Genomic DNA, 14,463 nt, shown 5'->3' on the forward strand with positions numbered 1-14,463 from the left:
TGTCAGTGTTAACTTACAGTATGTTCTCTCTCTCTCTCCTCATGTGTATGCATGAATCTTGGTCTGATTCCAGGTGGCCATGAATGTCTACGAGCTGTCATCGGCAGCAGGTTTACCCTGTGAGATCGACCCGGCCCTGGTGGTGGCTCTGTCCTCACAGAAAAGTGGTGAGATACAAACGCACGCATGCAAACTGAATCTAGCTTCCACAGTGTGTGTGTGGCCCCTTCATTGTTTGTTTATTGTTTATTAAAAGGATCCCCATTAGCTGATGCCATAGCAGTCAGCTACTCTTCCTGGGGTCCACACTAACACACAATACATACACATTACATCACAGCCAACCCATTACAAGAATATAGACTTTATCAGACATGCACATTATTCTGACGGCAGTAACATGTCTCAATTAGCGCACTGGGCACGACGGCAATCTTACCGGGTCGGACCTCGTAACATTTCCGTCACTTCCAACGCGGCTCAAGTCTGAATGCCGTCAGATTAACGTAAAGGCTGCAGAGGCACAAATTAAAAGATTCAGAGAGGAAGATTTAATGCACGTCTTGTCCTGTACACATTTATTATCTCAGTTATCATCTCTTATACACAAAATGAGTGATAAAATGGGAAAACCTATGAAAGAGCCAATTATTAAGGCATTGAGGAGATCGATCTTCCAGTGTTCGTTCGTGACAACTGCGTGGGTGAATAAATAAATATCCAGCTTTACTTACAGCATGTCAGCAAAACGCAAGTCCCAAGTTAACATCCTGTCATTCAATGCTTGCTTACTGTCAGGATTATTTTTTTAACTCACTGCTGTTCTCTCTATCTCCCCTCTCTGCCCGTTCTGTAAATGTGCTGTCACGTCGGAATAAAGCCGCAGGGAACATTAAAGGTCAGTGTAACGCTTATCAGTTCAATTTTCTAAGTTACAAATGGACATTTGGAAAAACAGAAAAATGGGTTCAAATATAATTGCATCTGGGCTCCAATTATTCAATACTGCAATGGTATTCTCTTCCTCTACTTTGTGGAATATGCAGGTCATTAACTACATATGGACCAAAAAAAAACAGCGTTACACTGACCATTAAAGTCACCTAATGTCTGAAAGACAAAAAGCCATCACTTAAACACATCGATGAAGTCGGTAATGTCTAAAATAAAGAGAGCTTGTGTCTGTGCAGAGAACATCAGCCCAGAGGAGGAGTATAAGATCGCCTGTCTGCTCATGGTGTTTGTGGCGGTTTCCTTGCCAACGCTGGCCAGCAACGTGATGTCACAGTACAGCCCCGCCATAGAAGGTAGGACGCCATGCTATTGTATTGTTTCTGGTATTCACTGATTCTCTTTTTCAGAACAAAAATTGTAATACACGGTTAAACTAGTGTTTGTGCTAATTTTTTTTTTTTTCTTCCCCCATTTCCCGCTTATTTTAACCGGTATAACGTTTTTTTTTTGTTTTTTTTTGTTTCTTAAATAATGAAAATATCAAGCCATAATTTGTGGCATAGAACGAGTTCTGAGCCTGAAATCAGTGCATGAGAAAATACTACACATTGTAGGAAACCTAATTTACTGCATCAATGGCAAGAGCCTGTTTTGCATGCAAATAAGACCAACCTTGTGCTCTCAGATTGATTCATTTTTGTGCACCTTATTTTTTTTTAGCCTTATCATCTTCAATACGTACACTTTTTCTTAATGTAAATACATTTTTAAAGGTCAGTTTACCTGTTTAACCCTATTTGTTGCATGTATTTTAGAAAAACAAGAGTTATTCAGTTACATAAACCTGATATTAGGGGCGATAGAGACACACTGTTGTAGTTAAATGAGGCTTTTGATACGGTATCAAAGAGATGCGTCACTCAAGGAGGAATTATCAAGACATTGCCTCTTAACAACCTTGAAATGAGAGGCGCCATTGTTAATAAGGGTCATTTGAAAGGGATAATGAGTTGTAATGGGCTCCACCATTGTTAGTATGCAGACTGCATATTGGCCAGCAATTGGTTTTCCGACAGCACATCGAGAAACGCCACACCAACCCTTTTTGTGGACCTACAATTACATGCTTTATATTCACATACTCGTAATGCATCTCACATACACACATAATGGCATGAAATACAAAAAAATAAATCCATAATTTTCCCCGCAGTGCTGGTAGTTCCAGGTTTTGTATTCTGGAGAATCTCTCTGCTGTGGAAGTCTCAAAGAGCCACACGCTTGTCAGAAATTAAACCGGAGTTGATTGATTTTCAAATACAGATGATGTCTTCTTGTTCTCTCACTAACTGTGTGTGTTTGCTGCCCCCACAGGCCACTGTAACAACATCCACTGCCTGGCCAAAGCCATCAACCAGATCGCTGCTGCTCTCTTCACCATCCACAAGGGGAGCATAGAGGACCGCCTGAAAGAGTTCCTGGCTGTAAGATGAACATTTTTAACATTTTGTCACTAAAATATGATAAGTTATTTTTACATCCTGCTCCCCTCATACATCCACAGGACATAAGGCTGTCACGTTAAGCTGCTAGCTGAAATTTCACAGTAAAAATGTAAAAAGGAGCACGCCGACTTATTGGTACTTTAGCTTATTCACCGTATCCTCCAGAGTTAGATACAGTCCATACATACCCTTCTCATCTCATTATTACATTACATTACATGTCATTTAGCTGACGCTTTTATCCAAAGCGACTTACAATTAAGTGCTTTCAACTGTGAAGGTTCACTCCAGACAACAAGTAGTAAGTGCAAATACATTAGCTTTAAATAAGCAAAGCTACAAAGAGACATATTACATTTTTTTTTATCCGAGGTGTAGTCGGAAGAGATGTGTTTTTAGCCTTCGGCGGAAGATGTGTAGGCTTTAGGCCATCCTGATATCGATGGGGAGCTCGTTCCACCATTTGGGAGCCAGGACAGTGAACAGTCGGGATTTCATTGAGTGATTAGTTCTCCCTCGCTGTGAGGGGGCAGCAAGCAGTTTGGCTGATGCAGAACGAAGTTGGGGTATATGGTTTGACCATGTCCTGGATGTAAGCTGGGGCTGATCCGTTCGTGGCCCTGTATGTAAGTACTAGTGTCTTGAAGCGGATGTGGGCCGCAATTGGTAACCAGCGAAGAGAGCGGAGGAGCGGAGTAGTGTGAGAGAACTTGGGGAGGTTGAAGACAAGCCGAGCTGCTGCGTTCTGAATGACCTGCAGGGGTCAGATGGCACATGCAGGCAGGCTAATCAGGAGGGAGTTGCAGTAGTCTAGACGTGAGATGACTAGAGCCTGAACCAGAACCTGCTCCTCATCTCAGTGCGTGTCGTAACTCTGTCTGACACACCCACCGCTAGCCTAGCTTAGCACAGATCCTGCAGGTAACTGGTTCCAACTAGCCTACTGCTCCCAATAAGTGACAAAATAACGCCAACATGTTCCTATTTACATGTTTTGATTTGTATAGTCACAGCGTGTACAAATAACAAGGTCACATGAGACACAGCCATCTTCTAACCGTATATAAACTGGGAACTATATTCTCAGAAAGGCGAAGCACTGCTACTTCTGCTACTTGGGCGGAGTGATATGCTCGCAGCACTTGATGAAGCCCCGTGGTGAGGAGCAGAGAGTTCGCCTGGACTTCGCTCAGAGTTAGAGTAATAATCACTCCGCCCAAGTAGCAGTGCTTCGCCTTTCTGAGAATATAGTTCCCAGTTTGTATACGGTTAGAAGATGGCTGTGTCTCATGTGACCTTGTTATTTGTACACGCTGTGACTATACAAATCAAAACATGTAAATAGGAAAATGTTGGCGTTATTTTGTCACTTATTGGGAGCAGTAGGCTAGATGGAGCCGGTTACCTCCAGGATCTGGGCTAAGCTAGGCTAGAGGTGGAGCCGTCAGACAGAGTTACGACACGCACGGAGATGAGAAGGGTATGTATGGATTTATCTAACTCTGGAGGATACGGTGAATAAGACAAAGTCCCAATAAGTCGGGGTGTTCCTTTAAGGTTGGCTGAGGTGAGAAATGGCTTTACTTGTCTGTGATACGGTGGATTTGAGATATTAAGCATCTTTATTTTGAATACTTCTGTTTTAATAAAAAAAATTGTAGAGTTATTAGAGGGGTACGTGACCACAATAGAGGTACTTTGTTGCATATGACCTCCCTCTGTGTCACTCTAGCGGCTGATAAAAAAAACACCACATGGTACCAGGCCCTGAATCTGTGGCAGATGAATTTTAAAATCCACTAGCCACACAGGAATTTTATCAGCCAATTTTGTTTTGCCTTATAAAGTTGACATACAGGAAATGCACGAGCATCGTTCTTGAACTTGTTAAGAATACACATTTCAGTGCTGTCAACTTATTATGAAATCAATATAATCAGTTACTCTTTTTATGTGCTGCCACCGTATTGAGCTCAAATCCAAGGAAATGGTTGAAATGTGACAGAACAACAGTGACAAAAAACAACTAATGGAATCATTTAATTCTCATTGGCTACCCGCCAACAGCCGGCCGGCAGGTAGATGGCAACATTCACCCGCGCGTGGTCGGGTGTTAATTTCAGGCCCTGCATGGGACACATGGATCAGAGGACACAAAGGCGTTCATTTGAAAAACAAAAATTAAACATAAATGCCATCTTAGGCAGCAAGCAGCAAAAAAAAAAAAATGTCAGGATTTTGCAGAGGCACTGCTTCTCCATTCATTTTGTAATCTTGTCACATCCTCTTTAATGCATTTACGTAAAGGTAATTAATGGAAACTGAAATTGTAGAAATTCACCTTAAACTTACATGGAGAAGCAATATTTTCTCGATGAAAATCCATCTCTCTAACATGTCTGTCTGTGTGCGTAGCTGGCCTCATCCAGCCTGTTGAAGATCGGCCAGGAGACGGACAAGATGACGACGCGTAACAGAGAATCTGTCTACCTCCTGCTGGACATGGTGAGAGAGAATTTCAATTCAATTTTTATTTTATTTATAGTATCAAATCATAACAAGAGTTATCTCGAGACACTTTACAGATAGAGTAGGTCTAGACCAAACTCTGTAGTTTACGAGGCCCCAACTATTACAGTGGTTGCCTCAAGAGCAAGCATTAGCAGTAGCTATTGCGACAGTGGCAAGGAAAAACTCCCTTTTTTGTTAGGAAGAAACCTCGGACAGACCCAGACTCTTGGTAGGCGGTGTCTGACGGCACCAGTTGGGGGAGTGGTGAATGGTGGCAATAATAGTCATAATAAAGATAGTGAAACAGTGATCACAATGGTAGTCGTAGTAGTTCATGTCATAGTAGGGTACAGCAGGGCGTTACGGGGTGTAGTGTGGCACAGCAGCCTGGGTGGACGCAGTTGGACGCAGCAGGACGCAGTCGGACACTGCGGGGAATCGCAGAGCGTAGCAGGGTGTAGTAAGTCCATAGCGTCAGCTGCACCCAGGACCCCGGTGTAGGTGCCACCCAATTCCAAGGCGATGTTCTGGGTGAAGAAGAAGCTAGAAGAAGGGACTAAGAGCTCTTCTATGTATGATGGTGCTTGACCATTTAGAGCTTTGTAGGTCAGGAGAAGGATTTTAAATTCAATCCTGGATTTTACAGGAAGCCAATGCAGAGAAGCTAATACAGGAGAAATATGGTCTCTTTTGTTAGTTCTTGTCAGAACACGTGCTGCAGCATTCTGGATCAGCTGGAGGGTCTTGAGGGACTTATTTGAGCAGCCTGATAGTAAAGAATTACAGTAGTCCAGCCGGGAAGTAACGAATGCATGGACTAGTTTTTCAGCATCGTTTTGCGAGAGGATGTTCCTGATTTTGGCAATGTTACGAAGATGGAAAAAGGCTGTTCTTGAGGTTTGTTTTAAGTGGGCGTTAAAGGATAGATCCTGGTCAAAAATGATTCCTAGATTTCTGACAGTAGTGCTGGAGGCCAGGGCAAAACCATCTAGGGTAGCTATATATTTAGATAATGAAGTTCGGTGGTGCTTGGGTCCCAGCACAATAACTTCCGTTTTGTTTGAGTTTAACATCAGAAAATTGTGGGTCATCCAGGATTTTATATCTTTAATGCACGCTTGAAGTTTAGCTAACTGACCGCTTTCATCTGGCTTAATTGACAGATATAATTGGGTGTCGTCTACGTAACAGTGAAAGTTAATTGACTGTTTCCTAATAATATTGCCTAGAGGAAGCATATATAAAGAGAATAGAATTGGTCCAAGCACTGAGCCTTGAGGAACGCCATGGCTAACTTTAGCGTATTTGGATGGTTTATCGTTAATATTAACAAATTGGGATCGCTCAGAAAAATAGGACTTAAACCAGCTTAGTGCGATTCCTTTAATGCCAACTAAATGTTCCAGTCTCTGTAAGAGGATGGTATGGTCAATAGTGTTGAATGCAGCACTAAGATCTAATAAGACAAGTATGGAGACAAGTCCTTTGTCTGAAGCAGTTAGAAGGTCGTTAGTGATTTTCACCAGTGCCGTCTCTGTGCTATGATGCATTCTAAATCCTGACTGAAAGTCTTCAAATAGACTATTTCTATGCAGAAAGTCACACAATTGATTAGCGACTACCTTCTCAAGGATTTTGGAGAGAAACGGGAGGTTAGATATAGGTCTATAGTTGGCTAAGACCTCAGGGTCGAGGGTGGGTTTTTTCAGAATAGGTTTTATCACAGCTACTTTAAAAGACTGCGGTACGTGACCCGTTAATAAGGATGTATTGATCGTATCTAGTAATGTGGTATTGACCACGGGTAGTGCTTCTTTAAGTAGCCTCGTTGGAATGGGGTCTAAGAGACAGGTAGTTGGCTTAGCTGAAGAGGCCCTTAACATTAATTGTTGGAGGTCTAAAGGATAAAAGCCGTCTAAATAAGTATCAGGTCTTATCGTTCTCTCTAGCCCTCCTGCGCCCAATGGTGAGCCGTTAGAAGCTGTGGGCAGAAGGTGATGAATTTTTTCTCTAATTGTTATTTTATCATTAAAAAAGGTCATGAAGTCATCACTGCTCAGAGCTATAGGAATAGATGGCTCAATAGAGCTGTGGCTATCTGTCAGCCTGGCTACAGTGCTGAAAAGAAACTTTGGGTTGTTCTTATTTTCTTCTATTAGTATTGAGTAGTAGTCTGATCTGGCATTTCTGAGGGCCCTCCTATAATTTTTTAGACTATCTTGCCAATCCACACGAGATTCTTCCAGTTTGGTGGAACGCCATTTACTTTCAAGTTTTCGTGAGATTTGTTTTAATTTGCGAGTTTGGGAGTTATACCAAGGTGCTAGTTTCCTTTCCTTCATCATCTTCTTTTTGAGAGGAGCAACAGAGTCTAAAGTAGTCCGTAGGCAGGCCGTAGCAGCGTCTACAAAGTTATCAAGTTGGGAGGGACTAAAGTTAACATAACGGTCCTCTGTTATATTAAGGCATGACATTGAGTTAAGTGCTGTTGGAATATCTTCCTTAAATTTAGCTATAGCACTGTCAGATAAGCATCTAGTGTAGAAACTTTTATTTAATTTCGTATAGTCTGGTAGTAGGAATTCGAAAGTTATTAAAAAATGGTCTGATAATAAAGGATTCTGCGGAAATACTATTAAATCGTCAATTTTGATGCCATATTCTAGCACAAGGTCGAGGGTGTGGTTAAAACAGTGCGTGGCCTCATGCACCCTCTGACTGAAACCAATAGAATCTAGCAGTGAATTGAAAGCAGTACTAAGGCTATTGCTGTCAACGTCCACATGGATATTAAAATCACCTACAATAAGTACTTTGTCTGATTGAAGGACTACACATGATAAAAACTCTGAGAATTCAGATAAAAACTCAGAATATGGACCTGGTGCTCGGTAAACAACAACGAATATAATTGGCTGTACTGTTTTCCATGTTGGGTGTTGAAGATTAAGAACAAGGCTTTCAAACGAGTTATAATTTAGTTTAGGTTTAGGATTAATTAACAGGCTCAAGTCAAATATGGCTGCAACTCCCCCTCCTCGGCCTGAGCCTCGTGGAATTTGGGTATTATTATGACTGGGAGGAGTGGCTTCGTTTAAACTAACATATTCGTCATGGCCCAGCCAGGTTTCGGTGAGGCAGAATAAATCAATGTGGTTATCTGATATCAATTCGTTTACCAATAATGCTTTCGATGACAGAGATCTAATATTTAATAGTCCACATTTGATTTTCCTATTCTGTTCTATCGTTGCAGTGGTTGTTTTAATTCCAATTAGGTTGTTTAGTATAGCACCTCTTTTGTTAGCGTTTTGTTTAAACGGTCTCAGTCGGGGGACAGACACGGTGGTTATGGGATTATGAATGGGTGATTGCTCTGAAGGGAGCACAGAGGGGCGTGTAGCGCTGTATCTCTGATTATTGACTTTGGGAGAGTGTGTCTGGTCAGTGTGCTTGTGGGAGTGTTTAGGGGATGTAAACAGTCAATCAGAGGTCTGGGTATGCAGGGCGTGGTGCAAATTTCCACGTAGCATCTGGCTTCCGCGTGTATTGGGATGAATCCCATCCTTGCTGAACAGGGAGCCACGTTCCCAAAACAGATTGAAGTTGTCAATAAAACCTATCTTGTGAATGCTGCATGTGAGCTGGAGCCAGGTGTTAAGGGAGAGTAGTCTACTAAAGAGGCATGATCCGCGACCTAGAGATGGAAGTGGGCCCGAAATAAAAACCGACTTCCCAGTGCTTTTTAAAGCCTCAATGAGAGTGGTAAAGTCTCGCCTTGTGCGCTCACACTCCTGAATCCGAGTGGACATGTCGTTATGTCCACAATGGACCACGATGCGTTTGATAGAGGTCGGAAATGAGGGTATCAGGTCCATAACTTTAGCCAGGATGTCTGCAACTTTGGCTCCGGGAAAACAGTGTGTGACAGCATTATGAAACCGTAGGTCTCTAGTGATGGAGTCCCCAATAATTACTGTGGTTAGGGGGAAGAGCGGACGAGGAGTGGGGGGGTGTGGGTAGCCGGTGACGGGAGCAAAACAGTCAGTGTCGGTTTCAGATGGGCAGGGAAAAGAAGAGGAAGAATGCTTACCGTTCGGTTGTGGAGATTGTTTTTGAGGAACGTTGTCATTTGGCCGATCCAGGCAGTGTAGGCCACCAGACCGTCTGACTACCGCATCCCTCAGAAGCTTTCGCCGCGCGGTAGCAATCGTCTTCCGTGACGACGGCTGGTCAGTCTGCTTTGAAGCGGGGCGAGCCCGGTGAGCCGCATTGGCCGCCACCGGCTCCAACAAGGCATTGAAGCGGTTGGAGAGGCTGAGGGCAGGAGGCGATGGAGCCCTACCCGAGGCTCTCTTTCGGCCGCAAACCACCTCAGTCCAGGGTGGCTTGATAACCGGTGTCGAGCAGGACGATGGGCGTGGGCAGGCAGCTGGGTCCCATGGCGCGGTATCCTGGAAGGCCGCCGAGAGAGATGAGATCCGGAGCGACTGATTATGAGCCACGTCCAAGCAGGCGGTTAACAAAGCATCTTTGGTTTTTAAGTCCTCGGAAAGCCGACGAACATCTTCCCTGAGGTCAGCAATTTCTTTGTTTGTATTATTAAACAACGAGGAAATCCTGAGGGGGAGTGGGGACTCGCCAGGTGTAGAGGTTGCCATGAAGCTAGCGTTAGTTTAGCCGGTAGGCCTAGTCTTGATAAATTAGCGTGAGGCTAATACTTACTTACACGTAAAAATGTATCTTTGGTTTTTTTTTAAAAACACTTCATTAGTATAATAAAAACTAGGCGATAGAGCCGACTGTTAGGTAGGAGGTTGAAGGCAGCTGCCGGCTGCCTCGTCGCTTGTGGATGACGTAGATACGTACGTAGTTGGGTTGAGGTCACCTTTTGAGAGAAGGACTGAGGGGGCTTTCACGCCTGGACTTCAGTTCATTTGGTTCGAAGCAAGGGAGAAATTATACATTATTACTTACTCAGGTCCAGTTTGTTTTCACCCTGGCTTTTTACCCACATGGGGAAATCTTGGTGACTAACAATAGTTTATGCAGCGCTTAAATTATTGTAATGTGTAGATTAATGTTTGCTGGCGTCACAAAGAGCTCACCAGGATGTAACTGATAATGAGCATTATTAGATTGCAAATCACCCGCATGTTATGAATAACGTCACAAACGGGTAGATGCGAGATGAAAACGAGGCGAGGTATTGCTGTTGATTTGCTGCGTTTGCCTTCCCACCACAAACAAACTCCACCAGAGTCCGCTTAGAAGCAGACCAAGCCCCTACCTTTCAGGTGGTGTCAGTCCGGTTGTTTGGTCTTCACCAGGGTTCGACTAGTCTGTATCCACGACGTTCCGCTTCCGGGATTGCTCCGTTGCCGCTGGAAATTCTGCCGGATTTCACTCTTTTCGGACGGATGTCCGGTACCTTCCTCTTTCTTTGTGTTGGTGTTCTAAACTCTGGTGGTTTCTGAGGACTATGGTTAACTGCTCCTCAGATCTCTGCAGGGTAAATCCAGACAGCTAGCTAGACTATCTGTCCAATCTGAGTTTTCTGTTGCACGACTAAAACAACTTTTGAACGTACACACGTTCCACCAAAACAAGTTCCTTCTCAAGGCTATTTTCCGTGGCTCTACCCGGAGCTTAGCGCCGCCCATGACGATTGTGATTGGCTTAAAGAAATGCCAATAAACCAGAGCACTTTTTCCTCCCATCCCGGAATGCTGTATGGACTAGCCAGACCCTCCTCCGCAGCGCTTTGGAGGAAGGTCTGGTAATGTGAGACTAGGGTTCGACTGACCGCTTTAACTCCAGACGAACCACAATAACCGGGGAAAAGCACCACGGCTCATTTACACTGAACCAAACAGGTTAGGTATTCAAGGCAAGATTCTGCTGCTACATCAGGAGTGAGATTATGAGAATAACAGTATTAATATTTCTATTATCTAACAGTCTGTCTGTGTTGTCTGTTGTGTTTCAGATTGTGCAGGAGTCTCCCTTCCTGACCATGGACCTGCTGGAGTCCTGTTTCCCCTACGTGCTGCTGCGAAACGCCTACCACGCCGTCTATAAACAGAGCATCAGTGCTAACGCATAGACACACTCTAAACACACAGCGAAGGCCTACCACGCTGTCTACCATCAGCGCGTCAGCCGCTCGTACATAGACGCACACACAGCGACAAATACACACTAACGGCATACACTAAAAACAAACTAAACACACTAAACTATGCCTACAATGCCTCAACGTACTATTTGGACAAAAAAAAAGCATCCAGTGTATTACGTGTACACCAAAAATGTTGACACACGTAACATGCTACATGCATAGTGTTTAAACAAGTTCACTCTAAATACAGATCAAATACACTAAACGCCAAAAGAACATACAAAAACACCCACAATTCGTGCAAAAAGGCGGCAAAAAAAAACAAAACACTGAAATTAAATATGAACAGAAACAAAAACACACACTAGCTGGATGAAGTTGGGGGATCAGTCTCTTTATTTTTAATCATTGTACTTTTTCATGATGTTGCCAGGGACCATAACCATAGCAACACGTAATATACCATATCTTGGGTTGGTATAAAAGAACAAAAATATAAATATATAGTATATATATAGTTGACACTAAAATATTATTATTATTATTATTATTATTTTTTTTTTTTATTTTTTTTTGTGGAGAGATTTGAGATTTTTAGTGGCCAGCTGACAACTTCTATGTGGTGATGGATTTGGATGCTTACTTCAGCAATGCAAATGATGCTGATGTGATGTTTTAATTTTTTTTAATTTTTTTTGCTTTATGAGGAGACGGGTTAGGATTCCTGTGTTAATACTGAAAGACATGTTGCTTGTTAATGTAAGTTTACACTTATATATACACACACTGACAGACATCCTGAGCAGATATAAAACAACATACACACTAATCTTTCAACATTTCATAGTGAACACACACAAACGCACACACACTTGTATAACATGGTGATGTTTTTTTCCTTTTTTTTTTTTTTTTCCCAAGCTAGTTGTAACATGAACTTTTTGTGGGTAAAGATATAATATCTGTATTCTACTTTGATGTGAACTGAACTCGTCCGTTTTTAATGTTTGTTTTGTTATTTTTATGATGACGACAATGATGATGACGATTTGCCAAATGTGTTGACACTAAAAGTTGTGTATCAGGGCTTGCAAGTGGTGGAGTGTTTGGGTATTAATGGGTGAAATGCCATTTTAAGTGGACGTTTTTGGACGATAGAATTCTGGAAACAATCCGCCTGACTCGGCGGTAGCTCTGTTAACAGAAGGGGTTACACAACAACTTTTACAGTGGGAACAAACTTTAAAAAATGTACTGCAGTAATACTACGGTATAGGCATGGAACAGGCGTCCCATCCTGCAGCCAGAAACCTGCAAATATTCCTCACAGCTGTTGTTAGTCAACTCTCTCTGATTAGGTAAAGGTGCAGTAGGTGCTACTCTTTTTCTCCAATGGTGTAAAGTAGAAATGAAAAGGCCAGTGCAAAATATAATGTATGTGATCTCTTGCAAAAATCATTTACGGCAACTTCTGTCTTCTGAAATGGGGACTACACTTTTCATCTTTATTGAGGGACATTTAGCTTTTCTGTGTCTAATTTTTACAGTTGCAGTCTTGTAGTGCTGGTCACCAACAGGCCCTACTGAAGCAGCTGGGGGAATAGTGCCTTGCTCAAAGGCACCTTGACAGCAGCTGTTGAGGGTCCACCATCTTACACACCGTGGTTTGATAAATGTCTTAGTACTTAACTTTAATAGGAGCAATTAAAGTCAAATTTAACCAACTCCACAGAGAAACAAGTAAATCCTAATTGATCTCAGACCTGTGAAAGTCTACAAAAACCTGGAGCTGCAATAAGACAAAAAAATAAATGTATATATCTACACTCTTGGTGATGTTTCACTGGATTTGTAAACTCTGGTCGATGGGGCATCCTTCAATGATCTTTCCATATGAGCGGTTTAATTTTCCCAATAGTTGTACGGGACCTTTTAGGACAGACGGACGACTTTTACAAAGTGCAGTCTGGTTTTCTTTTCTTTTTTTTTCTCAATCAAGGCATAGAAAGGGCTCCATATTGAGACACGCACCATGCCCCCTTTATGCCAGCCCTCTTCTAATGTATTACTAAAACACTAGGGCTCTGTCTGAAAGCTCGTACTGCATACTAGTCAGAACTTCACTCTTATCTAGGACTGTTAAAATCTAAACGCAGCATTTACAGTATATAACAGTAATACACTCAAATCTAGTAAATGACGTGTGTGCACTTTACAGTAGATTACATGTCTTATTTCTACTGTTTTTAGTCAGTAGTATGCATTACAAGCATGTAAGGACAGATCCATGGACTCATTCTGCTATTTGATATGGAATGATTGCTGTTTTCTTTCTAACCTTTTTTTGTGTGTCTGATTCCACCGTGTAACTTAAATGACATGAATAAAATACACTTTAGGGCTGTGTCAGACCTGAGCTGTGAGTGTGTGACGGTGGTTGGTGCACATGGCCTCGGTTTTGATGCGGTGAAGTGAAAACCTGTAAGTGGCAACACTTTTTCTGGATGGACCAGTTTTGATAATTGCCATCAAGGGATATTGTAAGTCTAACCCTGTTTGATCTTGTATATCAATAGACTGCTAAAGAAAACGGAATTATTGCAAAACAAATATATAATCAGTAAATTGTATACTAGGAATATTAGGGGTTGGTTTTGTAATTGAATGGGTTTAATGTTTCAATACTCAATTAATGAAAGCCAATTATTAGAGAATAAATAGTGACTGTACCAGTTTCCAACATCAAACATCTTTTCCTCCTTAAAGAAACCGGACCCAAAACTTCTGCTTTACTTAAACACCTGGTATAGTTATACGCTGTTATTTCATTATTCTTATTTATTTCATTTTAGGTTTTACACAAAATTATTAGTTCCGTTACATGGTTTATCTAAATTTGTCCTGTCTGAGAGAATTGCAAAAAACACTGACCTACATCAGCCACCAGGGGGCACACCAAGATAACTAATTCTTGAAGGACAGAGCAGTTGTGTAAACAAAGACATTACAGTAGCCTACATTCTATATTTTATAATGTATTATGTATCAAATCAATGCTGACATTTTATTGCTGTTATTGTGACAAACAAGGATACATACTGCATATACAGATTAACAGAAAAAAAGATGAAACAAACCATATTTTCCATATATGAACCATAATTGATTCAACAAAAATACATTGCAGTAATCTGATTTATTACCCGAAATTCAGTTTATTTAAAAATGAGTCTAAACCTGTGCTGGTCAACTGTAAACTGATATCTCACTTTGCATATAACATCTGTAAAAGTAGTACAGAACAGCTTGTTAAGACAAATGGCAAATTCCAAATTGTTGGAAAACGTAAGAACACCTTTATAATCAAATACA

The 14,463-nt window shown here is 41.8% G+C and overlaps 1 protein-coding gene across 6 annotated transcripts in view; it reads left to right on the top strand.

Annotated features, from left to right (window-relative positions):
- The window catches only part of nckap1 (NCK-associated protein 1), a 50,518-nt gene extending 37,011 nt beyond the window's left edge, over positions 1 to 13,507 (top strand). For all 6 annotated transcript variants that reach the window (XM_035992073.1, XM_035992074.1, XM_031315903.2 and 3 more), the window contains 5 exons: positions 74 to 167; positions 1,191 to 1,307; positions 2,329 to 2,438; positions 4,875 to 4,964; positions 10,960 to 13,507. In XM_035992073.1, the coding sequence (XP_035847966.1) occupies positions 74 to 167; positions 1,191 to 1,307; positions 2,329 to 2,438; positions 4,875 to 4,964; positions 10,960 to 11,076 (528 nt within the window). In that variant the 3' untranslated portion in view covers positions 11,077 to 13,507. The remainder of the gene's footprint in view (positions 1 to 73; positions 168 to 1,190; positions 1,308 to 2,328; positions 2,439 to 4,874; positions 4,965 to 10,959) is intronic.
- Positions 13,508 to 14,463: the final 956 nt, after the last annotated feature.

This window comes from Sander lucioperca, chromosome 15 (genome assembly GCF_008315115.2).
Source record: "Sander lucioperca isolate FBNREF2018 chromosome 15, SLUC_FBN_1.2, whole genome shotgun sequence".
NCBI lineage: Eukaryota > Metazoa > Chordata > Actinopteri > Perciformes > Percidae > Sander > Sander lucioperca.